Here is a 25,367-nt window from a genome sequence, read left to right as displayed (position 1 = left end):
TCCTTGATAAATTCCTACAAATTTTTCGCTGTCGAACCTGCACCTTCTCATTGTTTTAAGTTCTCTGCATGAACCTTCTCTATCATATACGTTCTCTGTAATAATTCCCGTGCACGAGCAGAAAACATAGAATAAAAATAAGTTATTCTACGTTCTCTGCGACTTGCTGGAAAGAAACTATTTTGTGACACCTACCGGATATATTTAAAAGAACGTTTTTTTGTCACAGTTTGGCAGTACTAATAAACAGCTGGATAGTGAACGTATATCCAGAGAACGTATATCATATTTTTATTTACGTTCTCTGTTTATATGTGTATATATTAGTTCTCTGCTGAGAATACTTTATTTTGATAACTTTTATACATAAACAAAATTAAGTACAAAAATGGATAAATTAACAATGATTAGTGCTACTTTGTTTCTTGCCGCCGACGTCTTTGCAATAGTCAGTTTGGCGATGCCTGACTGGATTGTAACCGAAGAAGCTGGTAAGTGGATGTAGAATTAAAAATGGGAAAATATCAAATATATGGTAATTGTACTTTAGGTGATATCCGTCTAGGATTAATGTGGACTTGTATGACGCTATATAACCGGTCACAAGTATGCTATACACCTGAACTGCAGCCAGAGTGGTTAGTAGCTCTAGTCTGCATATTCATAGGTTGTATTTGTATTACCACTACTGTAATACTTTTGGCATCCAGCAGTTGGGATCGGAATGTTATACCATATGCCCGTTGGGTCGGATTTACGGCTATGGTTTTATTCTGCTTAGCTGCGGTAGTTCTTCCATTAGGTTTCCATGTGGAAGAGATCGGTGGACAAGCTTATCAACTTCCTAATACTTACAAAATTGGCATTTCATATATTTTGTTTGTATTAGCTCTATGGATAACAGTGGTATCTGAGTTGTTTGCAGGAAAAGTATGTTTGCCGCATTTTTAATAAATATAGGTGAAAAAAAGTTGATGAGAAGGAGAAAATTGTTCTGGGTCTCTATTCATCCTTAAGGGGATCATCCTGTGTGACGCTCGTTTTTTTTTGGAGTTTTTTTATAGTGAAATGAAAAAACAATTTTGTTAATTGCGTAATTTATCGCTCCATTGGCACCCATATTAAAAAAAGTAGACAAACGGCGTCTATGATTAAAGCAGACTGGCTTACCTAAAATCAAAAACACAAATTGCATGTAAATCTGTTGGTAGATGGCTATCGACGAAACTAGAAACTGTTCAATATTTTTCAAAAATCCTAGTTCGGGCGATAGCCAAGTGTATTATGTGTCGACCAATAAAATTTTAAAGCTATCGATGGAATCGTTTTTGAGAAATCGTTGACGCCAGTTTAAAAAATGTAGTCCCGAGAAAAATAAAAAAAAAAGATAGAAACGGCCCTAACAGTCGGCCATGCGCTTTAAAAACCTTACTTTCTCACTCCTGTAGCTTTTTAACTACATTAAATTTCGGAAAATTACTTTACAAGCACATTCTATGAATGCTCTAGATTGGATTTATGCAAAAAAAAAATCGCTTTTTCGAAACTTGTAGACGGGATGACCCCTTAATTTAATTCGTACCCAGTCGTGATATTTTAGGTTTAAGGAGATAGTTTATCGTGTTTATACTATTTCTTAAGTATTAATTCTTATTTTATTTCATGTGCAATGCACCGTTTGTAAATTTAATTTAATCAGATTTTTCTTACAAATTTTCTATTACCGATGAGATAGATTTACTAAGTGTCTGTTATTATTTTACTAAAATTAAATAATAAAGAGAGATTGTTACAAAAACGAATAATTTTGAGCAAATGTTTTCACCTATCAAAGATTGCTCATATAAGTACTTTTGAAAAATGCTTGTATGTATACATACTGTTGAAAAAGTTAATTTTATAGTTAGCACTAGTAATGGAATATTGCTATTGATTAGGTACGTATAAAGTTTAATTATATATTTACCGAAAATGCTTAAATCTATATACTAAACGTCTCTTTTTTAAACTATTGCTGTGCAATGAAATAAAACACAATATTTTCAATTTTCTATATATTTCATTAAAATAAATGATTTTTATTTTACTTTTCAATGTAATATAAGAAAATAATATTTTTTTAAGACTCAGACTTACAGTGATGTTTAGATAATGCAGGGACAAATATTTTGTAATAATTAGTGTTCTTCCACAATTAACTTTGCAACTAATTAAATATATAGTTTTAAACAAAATACTATTATTTATCTCTCTCTTGATTATCAACTATAGTGTCAAATGGCGAAAATGTACAATTTGGAAAAATTTTAAATTTATGAAAACATAATTTAATAAAAATCGAACTGCGTAAAGTAATAACAAACAATTTATTGTTTTTTTGGTTCTTCCCGCATATGTAAAAATAATTGTAATATAAGTGATTTTTATAATCTTTCCCTTATAGGGGAAACATTTTCTGTATACAATGATATTTTTACATTACTTAGATGCTGAGATCTTTGAATTTCTTTGTGCAAATAAGGTGAGAATGTAATTGAACTTTTTTGAATTCTTGAAAGGAGTTTTTAATTATAATATGCCGTTTCAAACCAAAACTAATTTTGTATCAAAATAATCACAAAACTTCACACAAAAGTTTATTTGTTTATTTAAAACTTTTGGACATTATAGTTTGAGTAGAGTTCTCTTTTCTATCTTGTATAATATACCTTTATCTTAAACATATTGGGTGTGTATGAAAAATTAGAGTATTTCAAAAATACGAGTATAACAATATCTATTACTGTTAGCATAAATATTTATAAATTTTTAACTTATTTAACTTTATTATAAATCTTTTAATTTAGTTTTATTAGTTAGTACTTTCACTTTTTTGTAACATGTTCCATGCATCTTTAACCAGTTCGCTGTGTGTTTTATTGGTTTGTTTCTCCTCCTACTCTGCCCTCGTTTTATTTATATTGCTCCTACAATTTTCCATCGAATTGTGTCTTAACAAAATAAGTGACTAGATTGCCCTTTCCTTTGACATAAGTGAGACCACGGCACTCGCACTCATAACCAGCAGCCATAAGAACTTTTGCTGTATTCTCTGTCGTCTGTGCAATAAAACCAAGCGAATGAAATAAGAAAATAATTTATATAATATACTAGTTTTATTAGTTAAATGTGTTGAAATTTCTATGTAATAAATATATGTATGTATATTTCAAAGTCAAGAATAGATGTTATTGCTTTACTGATTTCGCTTTATTTATATAATAAAACAGTTATAGAATATAGTACCACATATTACCTGAAGTCTCCCCATTACGCCACAGGAGTCCATGCGGGAGGCCACATTCACAGTATTGCTCCAGATGTCATATTGGGGCTTTTGCGCGCCGATAACTCCTGCAATCACCGGTCCATGGTTAAGACCAATGCGTAATCGGAATCTTTGAAATGATTCACGATTAATTGAATCCAATATTGACATTAAAGCAATGGCAAATTCCACAAGAATGGTGACATTGTGCTCTTCAGTGTGCTTTTCATCCTGCCAAAGCAGAAATTGCGATCGGATATAAATAAAAATATATTGATAGCTTTGCATTACACAAAACAATAGAAAAACTTAACTACAGAATATATACATACATATAATGTAGCAGACAACATAATAACAGATAACAATAATATAACAGTTCAGCCCCAGCTTCGACAAAAATAACAGTTTTCTACACTAATCTACTCACAATAAAAATCACTTGTTTTCCAAAGTTCTGACTAACTCTAAAAGATAAGCTGGCTTACTGATACAAAGTATAAGTTTTTTTTTTCTTTTTTTTTCTTTTGTAATATGCTAATTATTAATTATTGTGGAAAACTTAATAGTATTGTGTAGCTACTAAAAGTTCCATACAATTATAGAACATTATTTATGCATTAAGAATTTGCGGCAAGAAACTTACGGCTAAATTACGCATCCGCTGCAGAAAGCATATAGGAAAAACAGAATTGTAATGATTTATGAGTCTAAACATGTAATCCGTTTAGGTAACGCGTCATAACTTAAAATGTGATTTCAATTATTTTTAAGCTGAGATTCTTTCTTACCATAGCACCATCTTCCTTTCCTGGCCGTAGACCAGATGCACACATATATGTGCTTGCAATAGTCTTGATTTTTTCGATTCCACTAAACTTAGGTTTCAGAAGCAACTGAAAATAATAGAAGAGAAAAGTTGTGTCTCTTCTTAATGACAATCGATCCTTACTATTTTTAATATAGATAATAAATCACATTAACATGTACCTTATCAAAGTCACATATAATTTCATTGAGTAGTCGCAAACATTCAAGGCCTTGCTTATTAACATCAGTTTCATCATAAAATTCTTTATAATTTGGTATAGAAGCAAACATCACAGCTACACAAGAATAGCTCTCGTGATATAACTCAGTGGATCGCTCCTGATGAAGGAAATGTGTGGCTACGTGAGCGGGTAAAATATTTTCTAAAAGAATCTGAAACGCATTCGATAATAGAGCGCATTTTGTTTAACCTTTACATATAGCTCACTTACTTTATTGATTCCACGCATTGTTTCCACTTCTTCTTGTTCCACTTTTAATTTTGCTTTCCACAGAAAATCTGTGCGAGCCACATATTCACCTTGTCGATCGAGAGTATGCAGCACCGCAACCACCAATAACAATAATAGGAACCCTTTTAAGTCTATAGGTAAACTAAAACAAAGACACATTTGTATTATATAATTGCTTACTTAATTATAGCAATTTTAGCTATTAACATAAAATTCTGTCAACTTACGCGTTCAGTTGTTGGCGATTATATATTGCATAGAGATCACTAAAGCTCAGCATGACCATCTGACAGATGAGTGCCGCAACCATGGTAATTAGTTTAAGAATAAAGCCGGAACGCAAAAAAGCAGATATCGCCGCAAGGCTGATAGCGGAGCAGAACAAATAAATTGGTGCATTTTCTATTTGATTTAAGTTATACGCATTCTCTTGTAGATTAGTATACATAACACCTGACACAGACGTATCATTGGGTGTCAACATGGATGAGGTGTTAACATTACTTTCTACATTTATCGACTCAAGCTCAAGATTCTCGTTATTTACAAAGTTTATCTACCAATTAAAATTTAAAGTTATTACTATAATTTTCTGGTCATTAAAACACTTATGTGTAAGTAAATATATTATATAATTATTTTCCATGGGGATTACTTACCACATTAAAAACTGCTGTTGCTGATATTAGTATATTTACTATAATGAAAATAGCTAGCCGAATATAACGACTACTTGCCACCACTTGACCCGGTCCATTGCGGTCTGTTGTTGATGCATTGACTTCGGGCACCTGTATATTGCTTAGGTATAGGAAAAGTGCAAGTGATATAAAGCTAGCACTCAGAGAGCCAATCAAAGCAAAATTTCTGCAATTTAAATTACACACATTATTTTTAATTTTGCATTAAATATGCAATGAAACTAACTTCTCAAACGCGATTAGTTGAATTAATGCAATCGAGAGGTAAAGAACAAATGCGCAAATTAAATCGAAACGAAAATGTGTATCTGGTTGCGCACGATACATGGCCTCACGTGGAGAGTTGCGATACCACAATGTAAACGGCTTCAATTCCGTAGGGGGTCCGAACAAATTGAAATTGAAGCATTTACGTTCCGGTGGCAGCAGATTGGATTCTATCATAGCAATGCTCTGTAAATAAAAAATAAAAAATTAATAGCGCTCGCTTAAACATTGGACGAATAAAAACAATGAAGCCAACTGCTGCTCTTTTATTTTATTTGTTGCCTTGTTCCAGTTTGTATAAACAACTTAGCACCGATATATTTCGGCAATCACACTTACCGCAAGTCCTATGTTTTTAACCAGTTTCGATTCTGCAATGTTGGCAAACGGTTTATCTGCACCCCAACACTCCACGTATTTAGTCATTTTGGACGACGGGCGATTACGATTAAAATTGCCTGAAATTAGCAAAAGTTGTCATGCATATGCAATAAGTAAAATTAGAAACAATTATTAAAAAAATTGGCGTTGTCAGACACATTTAATGATTAAGCCAAAAATTAAGCTTTTTTCTACAACTAACCGATGTACCATATGTTTAGTATCTTGGTAAAACGCATATTTAATGTTAATGTAAATGACCTAAATACATCCAACCTGTGCTGTGATAAACCGCTAAGTTTCCTTGTTTACAAATTATTTGTCAGTAAATGTTTAGTCAAGGCTTGGAAAATATTCACAAAAGCGATTAAGTCATTTCACAAATACTCTGGAATTTAATACCTTTGTATATCGATTCGTTATATCTCGTTTGAACCTCCAAAACTAAAACGTAATCCTATAACAGCTAATGCTAAATATCCCTACACTATTTTCAACCCTAAACGCAAAAATCCGTCGAAGGATTGACTACTCAAAACTAACACATGAACAACTCTTTTTAACCTGCAAATAAAGTATAATAATTTTTAAAAGCAAAACAAAGTTGGTCTGTAGTTAGTTAGACTTTAATTTGAAATGTAAAAAAAAAAAGTTTAGTAAGGGGCCGTCCATATACTACGTCATTCTAAATTAGGGGGGGGGGGGGGGGTTGGTCTGCGGATGACGGTAAAGTCAAAGTCGGTAAAGACGGTGTCTTTAAGAAATGACGATAGGATGATTATAGGGGGGGTCTAAAATCTGAAAAAATCGATGACGTAATTTATGGACGGCCCCTAAGTTGTTTAAATAAATTTCAAAATGCAACATAGACATGTATTTCATTACATAAGACTTTTGCTTACCGCTGTGACTGCGAAAACTTTCACCGCTGTGTATAGACAATTTGCGACCATCTGTAAAGGCGCCCGAGGAGCGCCTTCTGTCCGCAAAAGAGATCAGACCTGCAAAATAATACAATGTATCCTTTAATACATGCGATATTCGGCTCTTGATGAATGATTCAAAATATTTAAAAAAGGTTTTGGGTAATTTTCAATATTTCTAAATTAGATTAGTTTTGAGGTATGCACCGCGACCTATGGTCAATTGTGCCCTATTTCTACCAAAACAATAATATTTTGTTCTTAAGTTTTTTGTTTACAACTACCTTGTACAGAAAGTTTTCGTCGTATCTTTTCTGGTCCATCAGTAACCATTAAACTGTTAGTTAATATTGAAGAAAGCGCCGTTGAGTTTGTTAAAGCGTTGCAATTTGCGTTGACAGCTATATTGTCGTCAACTTCCAATATACCATTATTGTTTGTACTTCCACTAATCACATTTTCGTTTGGCAATGACAAAGATGACTTAGATTCTACAGTTTGACTTTCATTTAATATTGCCTGCATGTTTGTAGATCCATATTTATTATTTTCTTCCGAGTTAGATAATTGCATCATTGCATCCTCTTCCTCTTCCTCTGATAGTTCTTTGATAGACATCGATTTGGTCATAATTGGATCTTGGCTGTTTGTAGATGAAGGCGAGAGTTTTCCACGTTCTATTGGAAAAATGCCGCCACAAATATTGCTAATACCTAGTGTAGAAATCGTATCTTCATGATTAGGAGTTTTTTGCTCACAAGACAATGCTATGTTCACATTTGAGAAACTAGTGAAAGCAGGATTTGGTAAAAGACGTTCCGTGACATCACATTCATTGGGTTGAGTCTCTGAGGAAGTCGTGATTTCGATCACTTGTGGTACACTATGGGGATAAATAATTTTCTGTAATAAAAATAATATTTACAATTTAATTAATAAGAAGTTTATAAACAAATTGCGTTTAACAATAAATAAATTCAATATATTTAATAATTGTTAAAAATTGAAATAAGTTATTGGGTTGCAGAGCAATTCGATTTGTTCATATATGGAAAACTGTTAATGTGAAAATAGCAAATTTTATATTGTTCGTGTACTTCAATGGCAGTTACAACCGCTTAAGTGCTATACCTAATCGAAGTTTAGAAGCACAAATGTTATCTGTCCCATACCTTTGGCGGCACAATGAGGTATGTTTCGATTTTGTGATCTGCCAAATAGCTATCCCGACTGGCACCATTTCCCTCTTCAATTTCGAATTTGTCACCGAGAAAATCAAGAGTTTGTTTGGTGATGTGAACTCGGCTGCAAAACAAAAAGTAAGATAAAAAGGTTACTGTCGGTTGCTCATACGCAGGGTTGATCGTTAGATTAACTTAATTTGACTTGTGTCTTTTGTTATATGTATACATATATATCAATATACATACCCCGCTACGCCGCCACTTTCCATATGGTTTGCCAGTGTAACATCATCACTCCAAACATCAAATTGCCATTTGCGTAAGCCAAGGACACCACAAAGCACATTGCCAGTATGTATGCCTATACGCATGTCAACATTAATTCCGGTTGCCTCACGTACATGTCTGGTGGTATTAATTGATAATATAAACAATTAAAGGCTGTCCTAACCCCAATCTGTAAACAATACTGCTCAAAATGCAATAAAATGAATGTGAAGATTGAAAATCTTTTCAGATTTGAAGTTTGTCTTATATGAAAGAATTTTGGTTTTTCTATAGGTAGACCCGCTTGAATTACACTAAAACTTAGAATTCCCACGTTAGCGAAACTGTTAATATTTTGTGCAAAATTGTGTTGGCCTTATTAAAAAATCCCATTTCTATCAACTCTGTATAACGTGAAAGTTTGCAATTTATACAAATATAGTTTCATATCTTTTGCATTTGCGTAGGTCAAACATGAATTTCAAACACAAAGTAACATATAAACATAATATGCAATCTTTTCGCTTTTGGTTCAATTTTACTCTGTTTTGACCACAATCTACGCTCGTTCAGGAGTAACGCATTCGAGTAATGAATACCACAAATACGCCTAGGTCACGTACAAAATCATGGATATACGAGTATACACATATTCTTGTTCACATACACGTGTACATTTGTTAAGCCCATGCACGTAAGTACATACTACATATGGTATATACCCTAACCGAAAAACAGCAAACGCCTTTACACAGTACAAGTATAACATCCGATATGTGCAAGTATGCATACATGTATTTTATACAAATACAGGTTGGTTAAAAAGTGTCTGCGCTCTAAATGAAAATATACTGTTTTTGATACGAATTATATTTTTTTATTCCATATAATCTCCCTTAATTTCAATACACTTATTTCAATGATCTTCCAATATTTTAATGCCAGCCCTATAATGACTTTCTGGAAGCTCTGCAAAATACCCGTCTGCGGCTGTAATATCTTCTTTATTCGACGAAAAACGCTTTCCACGAAGAAATTGTTTCAGTTTTCTGAAGAGGTAGTAGTTGCTGGGAGCCAAATCTGGTGAATACGTTGGATGCACAAGTAATTCGTACTTTAATTCGTTGAATTTTGTGATTGTTAAACCAACTTTGTGAGCGGGTGCATTGTGTTAATGAAAAATGATTTTTTTGCGCTGCAAACCAGGTCTTTTCTCACGAATTTTTTCATCCAGCTGATACAAAAGGATGCAGAGTTGATTGTTTTGCCTTTCTGTAGATAATCAATCAATAAAGTTCCTTTTGCGTCCCAAATAACTGATGCGATAACTTTCTTTGCTGATCATTGTGACTTCATCTGCTTTGGAGCTGAACAACCAGCTTCTGTCCCTTGTCAACGTTCTTATGTCAATTGAGAATCATGGTGGTAGATCCAACCTCATCCATAGTTATAAAATGACGCAAGAAATCGGTTTTATGCTGCTTACAACGCTCCAAATTATGCTGAGAAATTTGCGATCCAGTTTTTGTTGAATTGTTAACGTGTGCTGCACTAACTTTCCAAACAGCTTTTTCATATGTAATTCTCCATGTAAAATATGAAGTAGTCATTCGTTTGAGATGCCTATGGCATTGGCAATTTTACGCTTAGTCAAACTTGGATTTTCACAAACAATATTATGAACTTGCTCAATGATTTCTGGTGTGGTTTCGTTTTTTGGTCGTCCTTTGCGTGGATCGTCTTCAAGCCTAGTACGACCACGTTTTAGTTCACCAGCCCAAAACTCAATGGTGCGTTTTGGAGATGAGGACTCCTTATACTTTTATAACAATTGTGCGCGATATAAAATATTTTCCATATTCAAAAAAATACTCTGACACGTCAACTTCAAATTACTTGTAAACAAAGAATTAATTGACAGAATGACTTGTAACTTTGCATGTGCTACCACGACAGATCTACCAACTTTTCAATCAACCTGTATATACATGGTGTACATAAGTGAAAAGCAGGATTTAAGTAAAAATATACTAAGTTAACTTGTTAAAAATTAAATACTTCGCTGTAAAAGTAAAGATTAATGTGTATTTTAACAGCTAGCATAACGCTTCTATTTTACTCATTGTTTCACAACTATATGTACAAATGTTATCGATTTTGTTATATGTCGAGTGATTACTTCTATCATATTCGAAAACTTGTCCTATCGATATTGCAGTCGTAGAAAAAAAAACTGTAAAACCAATCGGAATTTGAGTTGTTACAGAAAATAGTTGCTGTTCTGTTGAGAAAGAATTTAACAGTTTTGCTGTCAAATTAACAAATTTTCTGTCAAATTAAATTTATGCTATTTAGTTAAATTTATTAACAGTCGTGATTACTATTTAGCCAGATATTTGTGTTAATTAATAACGAACGCGTTGGTTGTTTTGTCACATATTTATGTTAAGATATCGTTCAATCTGTTAATAAAACTGCAAAATTACTCTTGATTTAAAAGTAATTGCAGTTTAATTAATATTCAAAATTTTATTATACACATAAGGGCTGTTAATATAACTGTTGTAATTTCACTGAGCACACATGCATATGTAAGTATGGATGAGCATACACCCATCAAGTAAGGAGCACCACACACTCACCTTATAGCATCGATCATTTGTAAACCCATGTTTACACAATTGGCAGCGTGTTGCGGCCTTGATATGGGCAGTCCAGATACACAGTAGTAACAGTCACCGAGAATTTTAATACGCAGACACTGATTCTCCTACGAATGTACAAGGTAATTCTGCATGTTTGTATGTCTCAATAAATTTAATGATACAAAATTAGCAAAATACAGTTAGTTAAAATAGAAGTTTGGTATCTCTTTAAATTACTTATTAAATTCTAAAAAAAAACTGGTCGTAAATTAAGAGCATTTTTAACTAAATCATGTCATGTAAAATTTCAGTATTTTCGTGCATATTTTTAGATCCAAGTACTTTGTTAACCTTATAAAATTTAACTCATTTGATTGGATAATTAAGATACTTAAAATAAGAAGAAGTACTTGTATATATGTATTATGTAACATAAAATTGTATGTGTACCAAATTTTTATATATGTATAAATATATAATATTGGCTGACTTAATAATACATATATATGTATATACGATAAAGTTTATACTAACCCCTGCAATTTGGTCGAAGCGTCCAAAAAGGTCATTCAGTGTTTTTACTAAATCACTGGCAGAAAGTTGCTCTGATAATGGAGTGAAGTTCACAATATCTGCATACAAAATTGATACATTGTTGTGACGCTGCACGTGCAATTCATGAAAACGTGTAGCAGATGTGGTAGATGGCCCTCCCGCGCGTTGACAAGCATCCGCCATTTTCAGCATGATACTACGCTTCACCTGTTGATGCGATATTTGAGATAAGAATTTTTCAATGAAGTACGCGTATATAGACACTTAAAAAAACGTCGCTAGACCAGTTTAGTTATTGCAAAGTAGTGAAGTGTGGATATTTTCATTGTTTTCTAAAGAACACTTTCTTTGTTTTATGTTAAAATAAATACTAAACTTATATCAAATACCTAAATACACACAGTATGTCAAAGTGTAAGTATTGCATATTTTATGCATATATATACATATTTAAGATAACGAATATTCATTCACTTACTTCAGCCGCTATGTAGGCGGGTATGACGCTAAGCAGCAGTTGCTCTTGTTGTTCTCGTTCGCACTCCAGCTTCACGCGTTGTTCTATACCCGTGCGTGTGCCATCCACCGTTCGATTGTGTGCCGCATCTGACATTATGCGATAATAGAGGCCGGAAATGGATGCCGAAGCTAATATGATAACTTCTCCAAATAACTGCAATGAAAAATTTCAGTTATAGCTGTTAGTTACAAATGTCATCCATAGCAAATATGATTATGTGTTAATAAATAAACTAACTAATAAAAATATTAACTTTTGCAACTTGCATTTAAGAAACCTTGTTGTTTTTAGTAAAAAATTAACAGTAATCGCTTTAAAAAATAGAACAAATTATTATTACTTACGAAGGGCAAGCTGGCTGCGTAATCCTTGCTGGTCACAATGCGATATATGACATGGAACGCCGACATGAAAAGCGCCAACACCAAAGAAACTGGCCAGGATATTGGCAGCATTGTATGTATACCCTGTAGATTTAAGTAAATAAATAATAAAATATAAATCATATAAAAGTAAAACTACTAGTAAAATCCGGCTACGCGTTGCTGTGGCTAAGATATACATATTATAATAAACTAGTCAATACAGTGAAAATATTATTTACGAATTAATGCGAGGACGTTATTGCCGGTATAAGAATCCAAGCGATTGTACTTGAAGTTTCATTTTAAAAATGATTCATACAAAAATGTGTGAATTGAAAAAATAATGATTCATTTGGCATTTTAATGGAAATTTATTGCTGCTGTTTAGAAATATATTTCTTTAATTTATGTATGAATTGTTTTAATGTTAACATAATTATGATATATACTATCTAATCTTTTAAGTTGGAACAAACTGGACCAAAGTGCTAAATTTTACTAAAATCGGTTCAGTAGTTTAGGAGTTAAACATGGAGAAAACGTGACACGTAATTTTTATATATGTATATATATAAGTAGATATAAGGTCGTTCATTTCTTCGAAACGATTCAATAAATGTGAGGTATTATCATTATTAAAAATTTTTAATGATTACAAATATGTAGATATGTACATATATACAATATACCAATATATTAAAATCGAATAATATAAGAAAAACAATTTCGAAGAAATAACAAATGATCTTATAAAATATATAATTATAAAACACTTACTAGAAAAACGGCAAATAACGGTATTGGCGCCAATCTTTCTCCCGTAATAGCTGCTATTGTGCCCAGCGAAAAAGTCGTCACAATTGCAAACGCCAATGCCGCCGCCGGTGAGCTGAGCACCGCTGGAAATTGTAGCGCTGTCAATATGCCCGCGGATATTGTGGCCGCCAAAGATAGTAGACATATTAGTGTTAAGCTCTGCAAAATCAACGGTAAATCGGTATAACAAATCAGTCAGTTCCCTTTATATTTTATAGATTTGTGGAGAAATGTTTAATTTGTAAGATGAACACTTACTTGTTCATATATGACACCAACAATTATGGAGACTATACATGCGACCAGTGATATCAGTAGGCCCGATGTAAAGAGCGACTTGCGCAGTCGTTGACGATATCGTGTGTACAAATCGTCCAAATGAATATTTTCGGCTAGTATAATGGGTAAAGAGAGAAAATATGTTATTGCATAGCTTAAAATAAAAACAAATTGTATATCTATGCATGTACATATCTTTTTTTTGAAAAATTATTTAATAAATAACTTGTTATGTAGTAAATTCATATGCCAAAACCTGGGCTTAAATTTGCATTTTTACGACCTTTATTCACGCTAGTCACTTTTAAGGCGATACTTTTGACAGCGCAACTTGACATTCATAGACTATTCATGCATGGGGCTTATCTTTGAATTGATTGCTTCCTGCGTCTCTATTTTTGTTACTTTATGCTAAGAATAATAGGCATAGCTTAAGTACCTCATTTTCTGTACTTATTTTCACCTCATACCTACATATGTATGTAGCATATATTTTAGCATATGAAAAAAGGTTTTCGGAATTGTATGCTCCTTAACATTGTAAAGGATGTTAGTCATTTAGAAGATATGTATTAGATTTATTTATTTATCATATATTAATTATTTAAGTTTATGTTAGCAGATTTATTGAAAATAATTATTTTGTAAATTTTTCTTGTAATATAAGGTGCATAATTCTTTGTAATACAAAATTTGGAATAAACGCCAGCTCGCCAAAAGCGATTTAATATAATTTTTTATTTTTTATTTTCGAACCTCTTAGTTTTGTGTACCACACATTATACACAAAATTCGCTTTACATATTGTGTTTAGTCTTTTTAGTTTAGGATTTACAGAAAAAGCAGATAGCATGTGCAGGACCTGGCTCTACAACACCCATCTCTTAATTTAAAAAATTGTACTAATTAATAGTTTAGACCACCTCTGCGTGTTGTCATGCTTAAGAAGCTCCTAAAGTGTGAGATATATCCAAACCTGAGCAAAAGGCAAGCATGTAAGTTGTTGTCCTGAGAGACATTTTAGCAAATTTAGCAAAAATAAATAATAGCCAATAGAAAAATGCAAAGCATTAATCACTGAAATTTATGTTTATACTATACATCATACAACATAAATTAACAGCACAGGTAAAACATGTTTATTTATTAAATTTATGTAAGTTTCGTCATTAAAATTTGTATTCGTCATTGCGTATACGCAACAGCAGCTTGTATCGTAAAATTGTTCGAAAGATAAAAATGTAATAAACGTTTGACTACTGTTATTGCACACATATATTTTAGTCGTGACCAAGCCAAGCGAAAAGCACTCACTGATTTATATTTCAGAACAAAATTGCTAACATAAAGGCCAAAGATTGTGTAGAGAAAAGGTACGACCACATTTGGCTATGCGACACCAGGCTGCGCGAAAAAAATTTTATATTTAATATACATAGCATGGCGCAGCGTAAACAAAATTAAATTTAAGTCCCTTGCATAGTATAATAATTTTTGATTTTGTCGAGGTGCGTTATACCCACATAATACCGCTTATTCGTTTGTTAGAATAGGGTTTTCAGTACCAAAAATAAATGATATCATCCATATCGAAACAGCTAACATAATAACTATACTGATATCCTATAATGCCAGCAGTTTTAAAGTTATCGAACGTTTTAAGAAAATTAAGTAAACTTGGCACCTGTTGCACAATTTAATTTGTCACCTAAAACAAACAAAATCGGTTCACTGATTTCATACGCAACATTTTTTTATAATTTGTAAAACCTTTGATATATCCCACACGACTTTCATTTTAAACAATTGCTATGGATAAAGCCCATCCTACCCACACAAAAATACATATACAAGTATACACCTATACAAACAATATACTCGCATCATAGTAAATTTGAAATTCAATCACAATGTACGGTGAAGGTAAATGAAGATACAACAATATTAAAGTGAATGGCGACGTAAAGCATCAACAATTTTCTCGCATGCAGTGTATTCATTTAATATTGAATGAAAAGTGACGTGGTGAGCTCAACGGCATACTACTTGTATAATTACATTGCCTTCTTCATGGTAAGGGTTAGGTGTTGGAAAATAGTAATCCATCCAATAATAAAAAAGTAATCACTGCATACTCTGAAATCAATAATTGAATTATTAATGTCAGGCTATCTACTTATATTTCGAAATTTCTAGCAGATGTAAAAGTTGGCAAAAACAAAATTTTATTTTCTTTTCTACATCATATAAGCAAAGTATTACTATATCCTAGCCTAAGTTAGGAAGATATCAAAAAGCGTAATAAAACTTTATCCTTTTACATGTATTCACTTCATATTTTCTTAATTAAAGCTGGCTTGTCAAACGTAAGACTTAAATTGGCTCTTGTTAGTCACAACCAGTGTTGTAATAGATAAGAGCTCTAAAAACCAAATTAAAAAGTTAATTGAATTATGTTTGTAAGTGTTTAGGGAAACTAGAAAATGGTACTTGTATGTGGGTAGGTTGGTGAAGGGTTGTCCTACTTTTTAATGTTTAATTTAAAACGATTTTCCAGTTAAATAACTTTTAGCTTGTGATTTATTTTATATATTTTAAGCTTTATAAACATTTTCACCCATATTCAATCATATTCGATTTGTTTTAAAATAGCTTCTGTAGATATGTACATACATATAATCAATAAGGACTCCAATTCATATTTAATTTATTTAAAAAATTAATTGTATTCCTTTTTTTCCTTTAGATGAAGCTCTATTAGGTATGATAATCCGGACTCAAATATACTTATAAGAACAAAATATACCGAATGATGACTCGAACTAATTTCTGTGTAGATTAATATTGGAAATGGTGGGATATGTTGGGAATACACACAGAAGTTTTTAAAAGCTTTTAGAGTGTACATTTACTTATATACGAGTACACACTTATACTCATATATATTTTAGAACATAAAATGCTATGCATTTTTATTGAAATTATTCACACATAAGTAGAATTAATTAACGCAACTGGTATATCATTTGTTTATATGTTCATACACATTTGTAATATTATATATTTTTCTACCTACAAGTGGCACTGAGTACAACAGTTTCGTTGCTGTTGTTTGCAAGTACATATGTATGTACAAAAACTGGTAAAAATTTAGATATTTCAACCAACCTAATTTAAGATGCCTCCCTGATTGATTTTCTGATGTCAGTTCGATTCATTTCATGTATATCGGTGGATAGTATAATTGATGAAAGAAAACCATACCTCTGCTTAACTCTAGCACAATTTAGCACGAAAAATTGTACGAAATAATTCTCGAATCGCCTTTTTTTTTAACTTGCGGGAATGCCAGCTCGAAAAGTTATTGACGAATCGGTCTGAAAATTTGTGTGAATATCCTTCCTTCAAGTCCGTAAAATATGAACCAACTTTGGAATGAGATTATTAAGGAAAATATAATTTTTTATGTAAGAAAGGTGAAAAAAATTATATAAAAATATTTCATTTTGTTCAAATACCACCAAAACATTTATTATTCAACTCTTTTGGCCAGAGTTTGGTTCATATTCTTAGAAAATATGTTACTAACGAGAGAAAAAAAGTAAATGATTTCGATCGTCAATGGACACCACCCTCTAACTCCACCACTTCCGGCGGAAATGGCATCGAAAAATTTAAAAGTGTAGTTAAAAATAGGAATAAACTACCCTGCAAGTTTAAACGAATTCTAAGTATTCTTTCTCAGTTAAAAAAAAATCACAAAAAACACTCGAAAATCGGCCTCGTAAACTGATTTCCCCTTTAAGGGGTTACATGGTTTCGTCGAGCAAAAAACGCAATATTTTCAATAAATTTTTTTTTCATATAAAAAATGAAATAATTTATTTATACTTTTTATTATTATTCCAAAGATACATATTTGATAAAGATTTTGTGAAATTTTCAAAGGAAAATATTCAAAACTCGGTCATTACGACGTCATGAATATTTTCCTTTGAAACTTCTGACAGGATCATCAAAAGTAAAAAGAAAAAAATACCTGTTTGAACTAAGACCATTAACTAGGTATTGGATGGAGAAAAAACAAATAAAGTGAGAACTATATTTTTGGCAGACGTTTAAAAAAAAAACGCAAATTTTGGTGAAAATTTCCCGACGTTTTTTTGTTTTAAATAATTGAAATTGAAAGAAGATCATTGTAATTGAATTCAAGTTCTTGTAAAGGATATCTTGAAGACCTATGTAAAATTTCATTATGATCGGTTGAGTAGTTCGCGAGAAATCTTGACAACCGACTGAAAACATTAGAATAACGATAATCAATATAGGTGGTATTTGGGAGTTGGGGTATTCGTAGACTAAATTCGCATATTTTCGGCATCAAACTGTAGTTATACATTGTATATGTTATATATGCTATAATATATTTTTGTAAATAAATTGAACTATAGTATATTAAATCTTATACGTTTGATTAATTTTGCAAAGATACCTTACATATTGACTGATATATATGGCATAAGGCCAAACCGAAGTTTGAAAATTTTAAATTAGGTATATTCGAGATTGGGGTAATATTGACCCGATTTTTGTATTTTTGGCAATACAACACAATATTAACAGAATAAAATACTCCCTGAGTTTCATAAAAGTACCTTACCATCCACCACATACCATCACCAACATATGTGGAGTAAAATCAACCGGATGTTTGAAAATTTTGTGGTTTGTTATATGAGGGCTAAGGTAAATTTTCACCCGATTTTACATTCATTTTAGGCACAAAGATGAAGCATTATAACGAAAATACTTTTTTTTAATTTTATTTAAATAGCTTACATATTACCCGATATATGCGGTATGAAGTAACCCGAAAGTTCGAAAATATTTCGATAAATTTTTAGAGTTGAGATGGTATACCTCAAAAACACTATTCGTGCAAAGTCTTGGCCTAATATATGCTTTCTTGCTTGATTTGTATAAAGGAAAGCGAAACAATCATATGGAATTTAAAATTGTGCTAGAGCGTGTTTGTAGTTCGATTTCGCTCATTTTCTCATTATGAGATGGGTTTGTTAAAATAAATATAAATTGATCAAGTAGTTCCGTAGATATATGATTTCGTCTAAATGTGAGCGGTGCCACGTCCATCGTCCCATTTTGGCAACGCTTCCTTTAAAACCCCCCTGTGCCATCCCGGACGTAAAATTCAATGTATCGTACGCATTCAGATATTGATTTATTGCACTTTGAGTAGTTTTTAACAAAACCATTAAATGGGGAGTGGGCGGGGTTGTCATTCGATTTCACCTAATTTCACACTGTTGTAGGAAGGGTCGAAAAGATTTGTTCTGTGCAAATTTCGGACATATGGTTTGGGAGATACATACATAAAACCTATTAGGCTTTTGAATGATTTTTAAACCACAGGTGCCTCTTCTTAATGTGATTTCTTTTGCCTAATTACAGTTTTGTAATGTTGTTTAGTTATGGAAATTTATAGGTTTTCGATTAATGGCATATTTTGGGCGTGGCAGATGAATTCGATTTCGCCCATTCCAGAAGAAAACCTAGGAGATGTATAAAATATATGCATATATGATCAGCATGATATGCTGAGCTGATTTAGCCATGTCCGTCTGTCCGCCCGTCCGTCTATATATATATGCGAACTAGTCCCTCAGTTTATAAGCTATCGATCTGAAATTTTGCATCTGTCCTTTTCTCACTAGGAAGCTGCTCATATAGCATATAGCTGCCATACAAATTGAACGATTGTTAACGTTTTTCTTGTTTTTGCTCAAGTTACAGCTTGCACGGACGGACGCATGAACAGACAGACATGCACCCGAATTGCGACTCATCTTGTTATCCCGATCATTTATACTCGTTTATGTATAACTCTATATCCCTCTCGATTAGTTTTAGGTGATACGTGCAATCGTTAGGGAAATAAAACTATTATATTCTGTAGCAACATGTTGCATGAGTATAAAAATGTACTATTTACTTTAAATAATCGTTCGGTGCAGGGTGTTTTGAGGGAAGGGTTTTGTCAAAAATAGGTACCCGACGATACCTGTGTTATAGAGCTAAATATGTCTAGAATATATGTGCATGGCTTAAATTTTCACTTCAACTGACAATTGATTGACCAATTCAGTTTTTACTCACCCGTAGTACCATCTTCACTATTTGGCATTAGTCGTGCTTTGTTTGGGGCACGTGACGATGACAGAGATGATGTGTTGGAAATATTGACACATTTAGCACCGCCTTTGATGCCATATTCATTTTTAAGAGTATCCGCTTTGAGTGTAGCCATTGTGTGACGTAATGAGACTCATTGAAGGCGTTATAATTTGGAAAATATTTTTTTTTTATAAATATGTTAATATCCAATCTAAAAATAGTAAAACAAAACAGTTTTTGTAGAATTTTAAAGAAAATAATTTATATTTATATCTAAAGATACACAAACTTAAAAGAAAAATTCTGTACACATTTGCTTATTAAAACATTGGTTAATGTCATGCTACAATATTAAAAGTTATATTTGAACTTTTTACAAGAAACTGCTTCTAATAACTGTTTTAGAAAAAAAATATAATAAATTGGCTAAAGGGTTGTAAGTAGCTATTCTAATTTGGCCTAAAACGGTTTTGAATCAGGACAATGAACAATTTTGCATGAAGCACAATGATTGGTATTTAACTTTCTTCGCAGAAATACATACATTGGAAGAGGTTTCTACGTTGTATAATGTGGTATCTCGGACAACAACCGTAATCAGATAAATGATACCGAATATGTAAAGATATATTTTTATCACTACAAAATCCTTTTAATTCTGAGAAGCATTTAGAAATATTTAAAATAGTTTTTAACTGCGAAATTTTGCCAGAATATCGACTACAGCCATCTGATCAAATTTGACCCGATATGACAAAAACATTTTCACGTATTTTAATGCAAATAAATCTCAACTTCAAAATAGTCCACTTTGGACTAATACAAGCTTAATACAATTATCTTTACACTCGTTATAAGCATCGGTTGGGGTAACCTTCTATGCCTTCAGTGATTGACTGTTAATGACTTCAAGTGGCTCATGGCGCTTTTCCCGAAAAGAGTTTTTCAGTTTCTCAAACAGAAAAAAGTCACAGGGCGCCAAATGTTTCTGATACGATGGCTGAAATCTCGTTGCCAGTTTGGCCAAAGAGTCAGTCACAATTATGCAAGAATGTGATAGCTCATTCCGTTCTTTTGGTATGAGTCTAACATTGGCGCCCAAAAAATTTATTTGTTCTGTTATCTCTCTGATGCCAACACGAGGATTTTCAAGCACTCTTTAACTAGTTATCGTCATAAATAGAGGTGAATGTACGAGTCGTGTGCGGCAAGTTTGCGATGATTTCACGAGCTTTATTGATTGCTTTGCGCTACTCAAACACTTGTATTCGTGATAAAGTAGTCTCCTTAAAACACTTTTGCTGCATTTTAAATAATTGCGTACCCGTGATGCCATTGGAAACACAAAACTTCAAGCAAACTCGTTGTGTATTTTTTTTTCCATGGTAAAAATTGTCGAACACTTTTTGCGTCGTAAACAAACATTTGTCAAACACACACACTATTTAACATATGGAGATCAAACTTCACACACACAAGCGCGCAGTTTAAATGGACCAGTCCGAGTCAAATTTGATCAGACGCTGTTCAGCTGTTCATATATACAAATGCAAACATAAAAATCTTTCGCTTATACGTATCTGTATGTATATATATAAAAGTATGTGGACTTGTATATTTTGAATTATTCAGTTTGAGATCTTATGATAAGCTTTACGTTCGTTATTGATTCTAATCTGGTTTGCGTATTGGCCTTTGCACAAAAGTTTGACATTTCGACATTATTTAAATTCTTATGAATAACACTGAATAATGTTTCCACGTGTAACAAAAAGTACATGTACAGTGGGTTAAATGTCATTTGGAAAACATACACCATAAGGAAAAATGGATTTGTAAATTTCTACTATGTACATACATATATAAAATTTTATGTTTAAAGGTGGTATTTTATTAATTTATTGTCACATTAACTTGCTTTCAAACTGCATTTGATGTTAAAAATTATTCTTTAAAACTTTGAAACTCAACAAGAACGCGTACTATTTTATAATTTAGTTATTTTCAGTAATTATTTATTCGTTAAGTACTCTAATAAATAGTTGTGCATACCTTAATAATTTTTACTTTTGTTATATTATCTTTATTCAAAAAATATTCTTCTATATTATTATATTTGGTTATTTTGAAGAGGTTGGGATTTTAACTCAGTCATGTTCGCTGTGATGGCAAAAATGTCTGAAAACGAGTTAAGCCATCAAACATCGAATACACGTCCTGGAAAAAATACTGTTAATGCGATGAAATTAAAAAGTGACTTGAGATCGAATCCGCATTCAAATGTAAAAAAAAATTTACACGGCTGTGAGAGCTTTTTTTTGATAAAATAGAGACTAGTATTATTATTACTCTTGCGATAATAATTAGACATGTACTCAACCAAATCGAAAGTACCTTGAGCTGTGATTGATTGCGTATACGCAGGGTATGACAATATTGATGAATATTGAATAAAGTTTAGTTTTTACATAAATCTGAAAGAGTTTGAGCACTTTTTGTTATTGAATATCAGTATTGTCAGTTAAAATTTTTATTGTTATTACTAGTCTCATTTACAAGCTTCCATGTTCATTCGGCTCAACGCCTGCTAAAGAAAAAGGCTGAGTTGAAACTGTTCAGACCGACACAAAATAAAAAAGAAAAAATTTAACCACGCTTATAATCACAAGTACTATTCCTAATAACAAATATTTCATACAATATATCGCATAATATAGATGAGTAAATATGTAATATACTTAATACAAATATTATCCCTGTACATCTTTTACAGTTCCAGCCTAAAGAAACACACGAAAATTTAAAACATCTAGTGCTAAGCAGCCTAAGTATCAATGTCAATGTCTATAATGTAGAAGGAAATATAGCAAACTAAACTCAGTAGTCGACAATCAGTAGAGGGTTGTTATATCTATGAGTTAGTATGACGTTGCCCAGCGTGTGCTAGTGTTCATACATAATAGCGGTATTAAGCACTTTAGAATTTTTTTTTTTGATTCTTGCATTTTTGTCATTATTCGTAATTTAAATGTATCTATGCAACCGTTTTTCTGCTTTTTGTGTCAGCAATATGAAACACTGATTTCAATGTTTTGAGTGAAAACGTGTTAATCAAGTGGCAGTGAAAGCAGTTTGAATGTTTTGAGTTGAAAAGATCTTGAAACATGAAGAGAGAGAACGCCAAGTATAAGCGAGAAAATAGAATAAACAGATTAAGTGATAAAATGCATACAACAATAAACGTCTTACGAATATTCATAAATTTATAGGTGTATGAGAACTTTTGCGTGCTTGGTGGAAATGCCGAAATTATTTACAATAAAAACAATACGTGTTATTTTCACTGCGCTCTATAACTAAGCTATGTAACTACTTCTCAACTGTACGGTATTTACATTGAACTCGTTTTATTATAAACCTCCCAACCAGGCTGACAGTTTGGAGTGAGTTTTACTTAAGGTTTTCAAAAGATTTCTTAAAGAAATAAAGTTTACTAAAAGTTCTTTTGACTAAATAACTCCAAGTGTCGCAGTCTTTGCACGCCAATTTTTTTTTAATATATGTAAGTTTTTTTCTTTACGAATATATTGCATATGGTAAATGTAAACAATAAAAAATTGTAAACGGTGAAAAAAGAAGCTTATGTCTAATAAAAGAGTCAACATACATATATTTTCCTGTCTATAAACTATATATGGTATATAGCATTAAATTCTATATTAGTTATAACCAGTAAATGTTTTAGAGCGGTAAGCAACATTTTGGAAGTAAATCCAGTGAATTATGATATTTGAAACTGACTTTATGCCTAAACGCAATTCAGCAAACAGCGGGTTGGCAATCTATTATATAACTTCTTTCAAAATTTAACTTAAGCTACATTTTACTCGAACTGCAGATATCTGCACGTAAGCGCGTGTATATGAGAAAATGGAAGGTGAAACCAGTAAAGGTTGTGGCCATAATCGTCACGTCACACTAAAAATTAGAATTTCTGTGTTAGGCAAATGATCTTTTAGATATTAAAATTGGGTGTGACAGTGTCACATTTTTTATGCGGATTATATATAACAAAAATCATGCACGCACACATAAGTGGTTACACCCACAATTACATATGCTTATGTACGTATCTAACATAGAAATGTCGACGAATTTTATTGCCTCAAAACAGCACAAAATTTCGCTGCATTAATAAATGATTAAAAACGAAAAAAAACATATATATAAGCGACAGTCTAAAAATACAGCACATCTATTGAGAATACTCTTCCATTAACAACAGGGCATATAATCTGATTTGGTGAGTGTAACACATGCACACTCACTCCTGCTTCGAATAAATACTTATGAACACTTGAGTATAGCATTTGTTAATCTTGAAAAATTAGCTCAGCCATTTTAATTTTATTAAAAACGCATACATTTCATAAACCATTTTTTTGAGTAATAAATATTATGCTGCGTACATTGTTTTGTGTAAACTTTCGACTTTTTGTCTAAGTCTTATACACATCCGTAAATTTAGTTGATTTGTTTACAGTCGGTTATTATTAGGTGTTGTTATTAGTTATAATTTAAACGAGTCCATTAGCAAATGTACGCGCATACAGCGCCGTCAACAGTATTGTTGTAGTTATCATCCGTGCCAGTGTCGGCAGTAACGCCTACGTCACCGACGCTGTAGCTAAGCTAATACAAATAACACGCAACTAGAGTTAAACTCTAATTGGTTTGTCACACTTTCGAACTATATTCGCTGACCCGTTGGTGGATGAGTACGGCGATATGAGCGCGTCTGTTTTCTAATTTGTTCACATATTCATATATAAATGCATGCATCGCAAGAATACGTTCATCTTTATTATATAGTTTATTTTGTCGTTAATTACAGTTGCTACTACATCATTTACAACAGGAACATTTATTTTACATTTTTAGAGCGTATGGACATAAATTTATGGAATATGTACATATAAAATTGACTCACCTTAAATATTTATTCACCAAATAAAATTTAAAGTTGTGGCAAAAGCATTATAAGCACGCGCGCTGTCAATATTAGTAAGATTTAGCAACCTTCAAGCACACATTCACGTAGAGTCGCGTCGTTGCGTGAAAATGCATTCAATATACTACCCGCCAATTCGTTTTTATTTAGCCGTCACAACTCAACCGAAAATTTTCCGACTGGTTTTTCGCGGGCAGTCAACGACCGCAAGCAAATAACACCAGTAGCATTGATCTGCACTAGAGGACGTCACCGGCCAAACTGTTTTGTACTCACAACGCGCCGGTTTTGCTTTTCCCACCCAGCACAACAATTGAATAGAATCTCACAAGCAATAATGCACATGTGTGTGTTTAATATGTAGCTGCACGCACACAATTACCACAAAATCATGCGCGCGCGTTCCACAGTCGTCACCCCGAAAACCGTTGCTACTGACGACTAAAATGTGGCATGCATATCGACATATCGGCATATATGTACATATGTATGTAGATATCCGTATATATGCAATTCTCATTACATATACATATGTATGTACGTACTGTTTTTTATATTTTTACAAATGTGATATACTCGTAAACATAAATACACGTGTTGCCTACTTCTTATTGACCTTACTGTTACCGTTTTTTTTGTTTTTGTTGTCGCATGACAGATATATGTATGTA

At 32.4% G+C, this 25,367-nt stretch overlaps 2 protein-coding genes across 3 annotated transcripts; one reads left to right on the top strand and one right to left on the bottom strand.

Annotated features, from left to right (window-relative positions):
• Positions 1 to 288: 288 nt before the first annotated feature.
• Positions 289 to 2,365, top strand: LOC106621070 (uncharacterized protein C16orf52 homolog A). The gene is made up of 2 exons (XM_014239768.3): positions 289 to 491; positions 551 to 2,365. The coding sequence occupies exons 1-2, from the start codon at positions 389 to 391 to the stop codon at positions 949 to 951; spliced, it is 504 nt and encodes a 167-aa protein (XP_014095243.1). The 5' UTR covers positions 289 to 388; the 3' UTR covers positions 952 to 2,365.
• Positions 2,040 to 24,969, bottom strand: Ac76E (adenylate cyclase type 2 Ac76E). 2 transcript variants are annotated; one of them, XM_036360677.2, is made up of 22 exons: positions 24,676 to 24,969; positions 19,668 to 19,896; positions 13,473 to 13,606; positions 13,176 to 13,373; positions 12,378 to 12,500; positions 11,992 to 12,186; positions 11,493 to 11,720; positions 10,956 to 11,083; positions 8,293 to 8,451; positions 8,035 to 8,167; positions 7,147 to 7,765; positions 6,842 to 6,940; positions 5,898 to 6,016; positions 5,518 to 5,744; positions 5,250 to 5,457; positions 4,818 to 5,146; positions 4,570 to 4,732; positions 4,298 to 4,510; positions 4,099 to 4,203; positions 3,954 to 3,971; positions 3,296 to 3,538; positions 2,040 to 3,098 (listed from the first exon to the last, which is right to left on the bottom strand). In XM_036360677.2, the coding sequence occupies exons 2-22, from the start codon at positions 19,816 to 19,818 to the stop codon at positions 2,967 to 2,969; spliced, it is 3,924 nt and encodes a 1,307-aa protein (XP_036216570.2). In that variant the 5' UTR covers positions 19,819 to 19,896; positions 24,676 to 24,969; the 3' UTR covers positions 2,040 to 2,966. The 2 variants fall into 2 exon arrangements, with proteins under 2 accessions (XP_036216570.2, XP_014095245.2); XM_014239770.3 differs by lacking the exon at positions 3,954 to 3,971.
• Between the last annotated feature and the right edge of the window lie 398 nt (positions 24,970 to 25,367).

This window comes from Bactrocera oleae, chromosome 6 (assembly GCF_042242935.1).
Source record: "Bactrocera oleae isolate idBacOlea1 chromosome 6, idBacOlea1, whole genome shotgun sequence".
Taxonomy (NCBI): domain Eukaryota; kingdom Metazoa; phylum Arthropoda; class Insecta; order Diptera; family Tephritidae; genus Bactrocera; species Bactrocera oleae.
The sequence above is the reverse complement of the archived record's forward strand: the minus strand, read 5'-3'. Positions and strand labels throughout refer to the sequence as shown.

Bases quoted from the DNA above. Each gene is read 5' to 3' on its own strand.
- LOC106621070 (XM_014239768.3), top strand. From the start codon at position 389: ATGGATAAATTAACAATGATTAGTGCTACTTTGTTTCTTGCCGCCGAC. The intron at 492-550 runs GTAAGTGGATGT...ATTGTACTTTAG, and splicing joins GATTGTAACCGAAGAAGCTG to GTGATATCCGTCTAGGATTA.
- Ac76E (XM_036360677.2), bottom strand. From the start codon at position 19,818: ATGGCTACACTCAAAGCGGATACTCTTAAAAATGAATATGGCATCAAA. The intron at 5,458-5,517 runs GTTAGTTTCATT...TTTAAATTGCAG, and splicing joins CAACTAATCGCGTTTGAGAA to AAATTTTGCTTTGATTGGCT. The intron at 3,099-3,295 runs GTAATATGTGGT...TTTATTGCACAG, and splicing joins GCGTAATGGGGAGACTTCAG to ACGACAGAGAATACAGCAAA.